This window comes from Lepisma saccharinum, chromosome 3 (assembly GCF_977018435.1).
Source record: "Lepisma saccharinum chromosome 3, izLepSacc3.1, whole genome shotgun sequence".
NCBI lineage: Eukaryota > Metazoa > Arthropoda > Insecta > Zygentoma > Lepismatidae > Lepisma > Lepisma saccharinum.
In genome coordinates, this window is record NC_139231.1 from 107,871,891 (window position 1) to 107,884,143 (window position 12,253).

The 12,253-nt window shown below is 39.0% G+C and overlaps 1 protein-coding gene across 1 annotated transcript in view; it reads right to left on the reverse strand.

The window, feature by feature from the left end:
* Positions 1-3,721: 3,721 nt before the first annotated feature.
* The window catches only part of LOC145985632 (uncharacterized), a 78,102-nt gene continuing 69,570 nt past the window's right edge, over positions 3,722-12,253 (reverse strand). The window contains exons 11-12 of the mRNA XM_083119702.1: positions 6,854-8,515; positions 3,722-4,584 (exon numbers count right to left, since the gene is read on the reverse strand). Of these exons, the coding sequence (XP_082975828.1) occupies positions 4,409-4,584; positions 6,854-8,515 (1,838 nt within the window). The 3' untranslated portion in view covers positions 3,722-4,408. The remainder of the gene's footprint in view (positions 4,585-6,853; positions 8,516-12,253) is intronic.

Consider the following 12,253-nt stretch of genomic DNA (forward strand, 5'->3'; position numbering starts at 1 on the left):
TGGAACATCGTGAGTGGGGACATGGAGAGTGGAGTTCAGTTCTCTTCTCGGATGAGTCTCGTTTCAGTCTCCAGTCAGATAATCGACGCATTCTCATCTGGAGGGAACGTGGGACTCGCAATTATCCCGCACATGTGCGCGAAGTGTCTCAGTATGGTGGCGGTGGCTTAATGGTATGGGCAGGGATCAGTGTTGGTCGACGTACCCCCCTGCACATTATCCGGAACGGTACTTTGACAGCCTTACGGTACTGGGATGAGATCCTCAGGCCTCATGTTGTCCCAATGGCTGCAGATATCGGTGATCGTTTCATTTTTGTGGACGATAATGCCCGACCTCACCGAGCACGTCTGGTTGACGCCATGCTACAGGATGAGGGTATCGAACGAATGGTATGGCCAGCATCCTCCCCAGACTTGAATCCCATTGAACATGTGTGGGACACACTCGGAAGACGCATTGCTGCTCGGCCAGCGCCGCCTACAACTCTGCAACAGTTGGAAATGGCCCTTCTGGAGGAATGGGTGAATATCCCGCAGGCTGTCGTTGATAACCTTATTGGTTCCATGCAAAACAGATGTGCAGCTGTCATAACAGTTCATGGCGACCACACGCCTTATTAGAGGTATGGATCTGTTGCGTATCTGTCCATTTCTGTTGTCTTATCACCACACTGTTCTCCTGATTTTGTGCAGTACCTTGCAGAAATCACCCCTAGAACTCTGTTGTGCTAATGACTCAATAGACATGTATTGTACTGGTTGAGGACACACTCACCTAATCAAAATACATTGCTACTTTTGACTTACCAACTTTGGTTTTGGGATTTCTTGCTTGCTCCCCTAATTTTTTTGACCAGTGTAGTTAGCAATCACTGGATCTAATGAACTCTCGCAGCCTAGTACCAGACCATAGCCTGGCAGTTGATAAGACACTGCCCTAGTACAGTGAGGCAGAAACTGAAATAGATTGGCCAAAAAGGACAAAACAAAGTGCGGTGGTTTTTTTTTTCAGTCAGTAAAATTTTGTTTTAAGTCCACTTTATGCTCATTATGATTGGACCTACAGCTTAAAATAAGACTTGAATCACTGTGCCTCCATTGGGGATTGAACCTGGAACCCCTTTATTACAAGCGGCAACATTACTTTATGCCATCAGGGATGCAATTTCTTTTATATATGGCCTACAAAATTCAATAAAAAATCTGGCAATTTTCCATTCGCAATAATAAGTTATTTTGGACTTTAAATCTCCCTTCTAGTAGCATACTAATCTTAATTATTTAATGGTGTATATCCACATGTAGTTCTGCATACATATTATGAATAGTAAAGTTTTTAATTGTCCTGAAGCATCTAATAGTTCAACATTAACGTTTGCTTAATTTTTTATGACATCAATGGCACAAACATGTGAAAGTTTGTTTTCATTTTATACTCTGATAGGCAAATCAGGAATGGTCCTACAAATTTAAAATTTAATCCGGATCATTACACCACATAACATCTCTCTGTTGAGGATCAAACCTGGTACCTCTTAATTACGAGGTAACAGTCTTACCACTGTGCATTAGGTAGGCACATAAACAAACGAACAAATCTATAGGTAAGTTAGTTTTTAAATGATACATTTCAAATCTTTTCCTTCATCTGGACATTGATGAAATAACATAGCCAGATCTTGGGCACACCTGGCACTGCTTCTTGACACGACCAATGTTTCCAGTACACTTTGTAAATTTAAAAAACAAACCCATACTTTTATGAACATAGCATCATAAATCATCTGTAATGCATAGAATTTTATCGTTCTTTTACCAATTCCATAAATACCCACAGAGAACATCGACAAACATCAAATGTATCTCTGAATGTTCATGCAGAGAGTAATTTTCTTTTTTCATGTTTAAAAAATATCCACATACACAAAGTTAATACCGAATGCAAGGTTCATGTCTATTGCTTTTTGTACAAAAGTTACATGCATTCATTCTGTTGCCTGACTTTTCGAACACCCTGCAGAAGAAATGGCCAATATGTTGATTGATTTGGTGTTTCAAGTCCACTTTATGCACAGTAAGGCTAATCGGGACTGGGCCTACAGTTTAAAACAAGGCAACGACACTACCACTGCGCCATCAAGGAAGAAGAAATGGCCAATATGTGTCTTCTGGTTGCCACATCATGTAAAATTATTTAGCTAGTTCAAAAATATGACATTACAGACTTCTAAACCCTTAACTGACACTACAATTGAAATAGGTTAACCACAATTGGTAAAAAGCCAAAATTTTAGTTTTTTATAAAAAGAGCCAGCTTTTTATTGGGAAAAATCAGCTTTTTTGCAACTCTAGTGGGCTCACAAGAACAAAATAGGAGATGCTGTTGCCTGTGAACACAGACATGCACAATGCTAAACTCATTAAAAAAAAAAATAGTAGTTTTATTTAGCTAATTGTCATCACACTATTTTATACAATGACTTTGGAATCTTGTTAGAACTGTCCAATCACACATCACTTAGGATATTAATGCATATGTTCCCCTGGTGGCCTTGTTCGTGGTCAGCTTACGATATCGCCACTCTAGGTTCCAGATTTGAATCCCATTCTGGGCAGTGTGTTTCTTTGTATCTCTTCATCCTCATGATTGTGATTTTAAAAAACATTGCTAGAGTAAACATAGCTAAAAAAAAGTAGGTAGTTCTCTAGCAAAACAAAGTTTTGTAAGAACAATGTACCAACAGTTCTTTCTTGATATTAATTGTAAAAATTTCAGACTAGATCACCTAATTTTCAAGAAGCTCTTTTTGTTTTGCAAGTGACAAGAGGTGCAATAGTATAAGATTCGTGGGATAGGAACTGGATAAATTCAGTGATTAAGTCTTTCCAATAATTCAACAATTATTGACAGGTTTCATCAGCCAACTAGGTTTAGTACATTGCAAAGTGAGAAATATACATGTTCAGAAAAAAATCTTTAAATTGTTTTTCTCTTTGTTTAAAGTGTTCAATACTCAAAGCAATTCATTGGATGTATAGACACCTACCTACTAGGATTATACTTGTGCTTTTTTAAATATTTTTGTATCACTCACTTTGATTTTATTTCTACACACTATGTTCAATAGAGAATCACAGCATTACAAAGGAAGCCATTTTATAATGATCCTGCAAGACAGCATCAGTAGTGAAAGAAATCATAAAATTTGTTTAAAATTGTATGTAATTTTGCTTTCCGCTCCTCATTTATTTTTATTTTACTCCCGCTGGGAACGTCTTGTGAGAAAATTGAATTCTGGGAGCATGAATTCATAGCGGCATGGTTCATGTCAGCTCCCGATAGCGAGGAAGACATTTCAGTTAGCCTACTCATATATAGACATGTGTGTAATTCATCAGTGTGTGCAAACATGTTACCATTATTGTAGTAGTTCCAGCTCCATGGTAAAGCGTCCAACATGGCACAAACCCTAGAGTGAATCGCTACAAAATTCTTGAACATTAATTAAATATTTTTATTTTTATTTATTTTATATTGTTAAATAGTGAACAGATTTCAGTGTTTGCACTAGTTATTATTATATTTGCTTTGCCTATAAATTTGACATCCCTATATGAATTGTGTGTAAATTGAGAATTTACAGATAAATTTTTAGTAAGTCAGTATCAGATAATACAATTAAATTTACTATAATAAGACACTGAAATAACTGATTCGCACAACAAGTGCATTTTATTGTACAACAATGGGACTACTTGGCAAGTATTTATGTATAGCATTAGATACAAACGTACATTTTTGACAATGGCATTGCTGAAATTAAAGATACTAACATTAATAAAATAAAATACAATCATACCATAATCTTATTTTATTTTATTATTATGACCATCTCATCCACTATTTCTCTAAAAGAAATGAGGAAATTCAACCAGTTGAATTAATTTTAATAATGTAATCTTGTGATTCTATCTACATTACAATACTGAACATGACAGTATTTCACAATTCGCAATTTCTTCAATAATATAAACAGACTCCAGGTACAAAAAAATCTTGAAAAATAGACCTGTAATAATAGCATAAAAGAGCGCATTCAAGAGATTAACTGAAAAGAAAATAATAATATGCTACACTAAATAAAACTATTTTTATTTTGTATGTAATCTTCAAATACACACAAAAAAATGAAAAATGTCACAAAATCTTTGTGACAGATCAGGAAACTTTTATTAGCATCTTCTATATTTTCTGTGATGCATATTTCAATATTACATACAAAAGAATATACTATTTACAGTATTTAACATTACATAAAAATAATTTGCATGCACAGTTTGATAGTTATTCAACAGATATACAAAAATAACAATACAAACTGCACTTTTGAGTCTGTACTTAAAATTCACAACCTTCCTGCATTTGCAAGTCTATCCAATTCGAGGTTACAATTCTGACATTCTTGGTGGTTCTCCTTATTTTCTTCACATGTGTTGGTACTTCTTGTTTTTTTCTCAACAGCGCTCAAAACGTCTGCACTCTCAGTCAAAATATTCACATGGTTTTCATGTATATCATTTCCTAAAAAAAAATCAAGTTATTAATCCAGTGCACTTAGTTACTGATAGTGTTATTACTTATTTTGTATTTCGGTCATTTTACATAGTTTTTTTGTTACGTCTTAGAGTTGACGAGCTGTATCTTTGCGGGTGAACCCTGCCCAAGCCTGGCTGCGCAGTAGCAAAGGGGAGGAGCTACCGGCTGCGCGTCATTATCCTTGCGTTCTGTCCTTGCTGTCGACCACCCAAAGGGCGAGTAGGTGGCAACTACTTAAACGTATCTCTCTCTCACTCTGCGCGGAGTAGCCACGGCCACCCGCAAAGATACAGCTCGTCAACTCTAATGTTAATCATGATGATCAAATGAAAGAAATACAGGTGTCAATTTCCATTTTGCTTATTTTGCATGACTCTTCTACCCCTTGAGTAAACTGCAACATTGAGATGAAGAATGATTGATTTGGTTTATTTTACTTCTCTTTTCTGCTACTTTTGGCTAATAATGAAGGGACACTCACAAAGAACACAGATACCCATGCTGGGATTCGAACCCGGGACCTCTGGCATCGTAGTGTGCTGTACTAAAAACTCTGTTACGGAGGTTGGCTAAGAGATGAATGAACTGACTAAATGGGTGATGGGTCAGGGCCTGACCAGGGTTTGAACCTCAGATCTCTGTTTTCAAGCCCATATCTCGCCAGGGATTTGAAACCATAACCATTGGAGACAACATAATGAGCCAAATACTAAAACTTGAATAACTGCCGAGGACGAGACCAGTTTAATCAGCAAGTGGTGATTACCATCCAGTAGCAACACATTGGATTCAAGAATTCGATAAATGATCCATAATTTTGTTATTGTTCCCATGAGTATATAATCGAAATTTGTGTACTATATTTTTCATAGCATCTGTGAAACCAAATCTCATGCCTTATCAAAGAAAAATTTCAATTGTATACAAAATATTTTCCATCGCTATCAGATCAGTTCACTATCAGTACTAGTGCTAAAAGCGATGGGGATGTGTGCAATGAAACCCCCTTCAGCATGGAAAATTTGCATAAAGCATCCCTTTATGTTGAAACATACACATATGCTTGATGCCTTTCACACAGAAGTGGCATGCAACAAGGATTTTTTACTGTCAAACTGCACATTTGCTACATAGGCAGGATGGTAACGCTCTAGAAAAATGGCCCAATTTGGGTTCCAAGATGCCTGTTTTCTCATTAAGGTATCCTGTTGTTCCAGCAAAAGTTTCCATTTTTGTCTCGTATTTTAAAGTTTCCTTTCCTCTTTACTGTATGGAACAGAGAGTTTGACATTATTACCAAAACAGAATAACAGCCTTCAAGCAGCGGAGATGAGATACCTACGAAGATCAGTAGGAAAGACTAGAGTTACCACCACTAGAGATCAGTTACAGCAAAAACCACTATTGAAAACAATACAGAGAAAGGCGCTACAAGACACATTACAAGAATGGAGGAGGATTGCAAGCCTAGACAGGTGATGGAGTCCAGACCAGAAGACAAGAGGGGAAGTGGACGTGGAAAAGGTAAGAAAGAAGAAAGGGAAAACATTGCCGGAAATCCGAAAACTAGCCTTGGACCGAAAAGTGTACAGGAAGTGGATGATGGAACCAGATGCTTAATGGCAGAAGAGGATGGAAAAGAAGAAGCTTTTAATGTTTTAATTGACCAAATCAAAAGATGTTACCTATAAAAATTCTTTGAATGAAGAGATCTATCCAACAATATCTCTAGACCGTATTTACCATTTTAAATTTTTGACATACTTTCCTGCTGGGGCACCACATATGGTCAAAATATATATAAAGCCAAGAGAGCAATCTAACATAGCACTACATATTTGATGCCTCATGTTTCATCTTAGGAAGAATTCAAACCAAAGTGACAGGCAACATGTGTCCCTTAAGAATTTCACCAGCCAAACAGAAGATGCCACTACGGTGTGAAACGTTGCTGCCGATAACTTCGTTCCAAAGCAACACATGCCACCTGATGCTTCGGTGTGAATTCTCCCATAAGAAAAATATAATGATTTGTATAAATTTTAAATGGTATGGCTAAAAAAGTTTTAATATTTAGAACGGAAAATGTTCAAGGAACGCCATTTTCAGCAGAGCTCATGGTCTGTTAATTTAAAGGTGTTTGACCTTCGGGTAAGTGTTTGTATTCATTGAGGAATTTTATTATTAGTTATGTAATTTAAGTGCATTACATCAGAAAAATTAAATTCTAGAAATAAAAATTTGCTAGCCTTACCTGCTGCAAGTGGATGCAGATCAGAATTTGCTAGGAGATTCGCACCATTGTCACTTTTCCTCCCTCTTTCTTTGCCTTCAATATCACAATCCAAAGAACTTTCACTTTTAACCAATTTCTGCCTTTCACTTTTGACCAAGTCAGGTTCACACTTAACCACACCATGAAATGAAGTGCCATTATCTTCAGACTTTTCTACAGGACAGGAATCCTCTTTTGGTACTAGGGATTCTTCTTGACGACTGATAACACTTGCATTGTGATTAGGTAATTCACCAGTGTCCAAATCAGTCAAAGTGGTATTGGCATTTTTCAACGAGGGGTCATCACATGTAAACTGATGAATTTCCTCCAGTATATGGCAAGTATCCATAGGGTCCTCATGAATTTTTATGCTAGTTTCCCAGCTGTTGTTCCCATTTATCTGGGATGATATCTCAATTTGCGTGTTAGTAACGAGTGAACTGTTGAGCTTAGAAGTGTTCTTCACTTTTCTTTTCACATCCAGATCTTCATCACTTGATGCTGCATCTGACCGGGTGTCTCTGTCACAATTTGACAATGGATTGAATGCTGTTTCACTCTTACCACACACTCTGTTTGAAGGAATAGAAGTAAGTTCCTGCTCACGCGGAACATCGGTCTGCATTTCAGCTTTAACAGCCTCAACTTCTTCACAAACTTTAATACCCACTTCTCCCAACATGTCCAAATGCTCCTCTCTTAATTTATTATCCAACAGCACTGGTATATTATCCGATAACACTGGTATATTATCTGGCAGCACTGGTATATCACTACCATCCGGCAAGAGTGTTAATCCTTCAGAGAGATCTAGCTGTAGAATCTTTTCTACATGCACTGCCTTTTCCTCAACATCAGATTCCAGAACTAGTCTCATTTCTGGTGAGTCATCTTCAAACGCATGTATGGCAGCTTCAGTTGCTCTCACATTCTCATCGTTCTGTACAGTGCTGCCTTCTTGCTGGTCTTTTCTCTCATCCATTTTTGTTGAGCCAGAAGCAAAATTTTCACCCATTCTTCCATCTTGTATTGGTTCTTCATCTGACTGTAGAGCCTCAACATCAAAGGCCATTCTGCCTTTACGTATTGCATGTGTTACAGTTTCTTTACTTTTCTTTGAATCACAAGTGACAAAGCCTTCGTTGCTTTCTGAATCTGAATTAATAACTTTCTTACTGGGTATCTTTTGCTTTGGTGGGCAATTGGTATTGTCAGTTTCGTTGAATGCAGAATCTGACGTGACACAGTCTTCCAAAGGGTTCTTCTCATTCGCAGTGTCCTCTCTACCACTTTCTACCACGTACTTTCTCAGACAAGATGCCAACACCGGTTTGTTCACAATTCTTCTGAACTGCCGCAACTTTTCAGTTCTTGTATTGTTTTTTTCCAGCAGGTTGTCATGTTTACTGTACAATCGTCTCCACTTGGACAGTTTATTCGGTTTCTCTTGTAGCTTGTGCTGACTCGGGGAAATGCAACAAGTGCAATCAGTTTGCCTGGTTTCTTGTTTTTTTTTAGATTTCACAAAAGGTTCTTCACTGTCTGAACTTTCATCTACAATATCAATATCGCTGTCAGAAGAGGTAACAGAACTTCGCTTTCGCTTCTTCCTATGTTTCACTAATCTTTTCGCAGGTCCTGAAATAAAAGTAGAGTGTGTCTAAAAAACACAGGTAAACACATTAATATGAGACATGTATTAAATAACCTATTAAGAATAATTGGCTTGAATTGTTGTTTTAAGTCTACTTTATACACAGATAGGCTAATAGGGACAGGACCTGCAATTTAAAGTGGAATCCAAACCACTGTATAATGTGCCTCCATAGGGTGTCGAACCCAGGACTCCTTAGTTTCAATTAAGGATGAGACCTCAATTCCATAGCGTGCGCTATTGGGACAATAATGTCGTAAATTTGTCATTAATTCTACTGGTCAGATATTACCATAATTTCATTCCACAATATTGTCATTTCGTGAATATTACATCAAACTTAAGTCTACTTTATGCTAAGTTATCTGGGTTGGACCTACAGTTTAAAGTGGGATCCGAACCAGCATGCAATGTATCTCCTCTCTAGGTCCATGTGATTTTTATGAATATAAGAAGCAACATTTAAATATGCAAGTTTGTCACTATAGTGCCAGGCCGCGAAATATCAACCTTTTCTGTTTGGTAAGAGTTTACTGTCTCCTAGTGTACATATTTTTGTTTATCTGCCCTTCTGGTTCTTTTCCACATGCTATTCCAGTGTTTGAATCAGATATTGGTATACACAAAATTTTGTATCAGTATGGTATTGGTATTGGCAAATAAAAATTCATGACATAAACAGTGGGTCTACTAAGTTTTAAGACAGTTGGTGCTGTGCAACTGTCAGGTGAGCCATCTACTGGCCAAGTACGGAAGCAGTTAGCAATAGGTGTAGTCGTTGCAGGCAGTGTTTGTTGTATGCTAGTGTGGTAGTGTCTGTGCCGTGTGCGATTGAACAGAGTTGTATCAAAGTTGCCAGTCATGAATGCGAGTGAGGAGCAAAGAATAGCGATTAAGTTCTGTTTCAAAGCCGGTAAAACTGCGACAGAAACGCTTGAGATGATAAATGCAGCTTACGAGGATCAAGCATTATCCCGGTCGAATGTGTTCCGATGGTATGGATGCTTTCGTGACGGACGAGACGAGATTGCAGATGTACCCAGGAGTGGGCATTCAGTTGAGCGTCGAAATGAACAGAACATCGATGCAGTTTGACAATTGCTTCTTGAGAACCGCCAGCTGTCGCTCAGAATGATAGCGGACGAATTAAATACCAACAAGGACACGGCAAGGAAGATTGTTGTGGAAGATTTGCGAAAAAGGAAGATTTTCATAATTGGGAAATGAGACACGCGGTAGTATACAAATACGGAGAAACTAGTACTTACTTTTATCCGCGAAGCTGTTTTTTCCTTTTACGATTAATTTCAGTGGCCACTGCCACCATCCTCGTTGGAACTTGCTGTACTGTTACTTGGCATGCGTCTTTTGTTTGTAGTTCTCTGGCTGCCGATAGGTGCGCTGTTGTTAACTGTGCATCTGGGTCTATGTTATCTGCTATTTCCGGGCGATAACTGTTGTAGTAGAGGAATCCAAGTGTGGTGCACATGCCTGCTATCGATGTTTAGCTCATGCGGGAAGTGCATTATGGCGTGCGTTACCTTGATTTTTATGTCTACAAGCGTGTGAGCAGTGTGTTTGACTTGAACCTTTTGAATTTTATGGCTATTGTATTTGATATGTTTAGCAAGACCAGTGGTGGGTTCAGCTTTTTTTGCATCTGCTAGGTGCTGATGGATTCTTTCATTGACAGATCTGATGGACCTGCTGATGTAATGTGCCTTGCATTCACACTCTGCATTGTATAAACCTGGGTTATCAAGGGGGGAGAGGCAGTATTTGGTCTAGGAATTAATTTGTGCGCCTGGACAAGAGATGGCGTAACAAGCGTATCGTGCCACAGTTCCATGTAGCCACACATGCGTTGAAAACTCCTGTCAGCGCGCATCGTTCGTAGTATAGGGCAGTTGATTGACGCGTCAACAACAGCATTTTGTAGTCAACTGAACATGGCGCAGTTCGTGCCAGATAAAGTGTTTTTGCAGGGTGTTCTGCTTCATTACTTTAACATGCAGAAAAGTGCTACCGAAAGTCATCGTATTTTGGTGGAAGTGTATGGTGACCATGCGCTAGCTGAGCGAACGTGTCAGAAGTGGTTTGCACGGTTTAGAAGTGGTGATTTCGTCCTGGAAGACCAAGAGCGACCTGGACAGCCAAAAAACTTTGAAGACGAAGAATTGAGAGCATTGCTCAATCAGGATTCGTGTCAAACGCAGGAAGAACTTACAGAAGCATTAGGCGTTGATCAAATAACAGTTTCCAAACGCCTCAAAGCCATGGGAATGATTCAAAAGATGTCACATTGGGTTCCACATAAGTTGAAAGACAGAGACGTTCAAAGACGAAAAACCATTTGCAAATTGCTGCTTCAAAGACAGAAAAGAAAGGGGTTTTTGCATCCCATTGTTAGTGGCGATGAGAAGTGGATCCATTACGAGAACCCGAAATGAAAAATGGCCTGGGTGAAGCCAGGTGAATCAGGTCCATCACAACCGAAACGAGATATTCACTGTGCAAAGGTTATGCTGTGCATATTGTGGGATATGAAAGGTGTGGTGTACAACTGGGTGAAACTATTAATGGAGAACGTTATCGACGACAATTAATGCGTTTGAAGCAAGCTCTGGCCAGGAAACGACCAGAATGGGAGAACAGACATGATAATCTTATTTTTCAACATGATAACGCTCGCCCACATGTCGCAAAACCGATCAAAACCTATTTAGAAAATGTTGGATGGGAAGTTTTACCCCACCCGCCGTATTCACCAGACGTTGCTCCTTCGGACTACTACTTGTTCGATTGCATGAATAACGATTTGATTGGACAGCAGTTCACTTCTTCAGAAGATATCGAAAAATGGGTCTCTGACTGGATCGCTTCAAAGGATGAGGACTTCTTTCGCCACGGAATTCGTAACTTGCCTCACAGATGGGCGAAAGTGGTGACTCGCGATGGACAATATTTTTCTTAAGGTATTTATGTATTTTGCGTTTGAACTACAGCTTCAATGTGTGCGTAACAACCGCACAAATTAATTCCTAGACAAAATACCATTTGTGTTTGTTCAGTTTTGGAATTATGTTTGTGTGCTATTTTGATGCCATATGGGTGAAGGTCTTTGGATATGCGGTTGGAAGTGGTGGGATGGTAGGGGAAGGCAAACCATTTATATTGGCCGCTGGAGGTTGATTGTGGCTGGGTTCCTTGCGGATGGGTTGATTGTGGTTGGTTAGGGTGTCTGACCTGTATTTCCACTTTACTGCACCAAGTGGAAAGTTGTGCTTCAGTGTAGCCATGTTTCAGGGCTATTTCAGTGATGGTGGCTATCTCCTCTCGTAGATCCTCTTCTCTGCAACAGTAGGAGAAGGCTCTTCGATAAAAGTTCAGCCACACATTGGCTTTTTGATTGGGGGGATGGCTAGAGAGAGCATGTATGTACTGGTTGCCTGCATCCGGTTTTCTGTAAACAGTGGTTGTGAATTTGTTAAGTGCACGGCTGGTGATGATGTCCAGGAAGTTGATTTTACCATGTTTTTCTTGTCCTACGGTGAAGTTGAGCCTGGGGTGGATGCTATTTAGCTTGTTCACTAGAAGGTTGAGTTCTTCTGTCTTTTTTGTTTACGACTATAGTGTCGTCTGCGTACCTTCCATATCGGATGTATTGTAGTTCTGGAGTGTGAAGTATCTCTTTTTCAGCCAGGTGCATGACGATGTTGGCT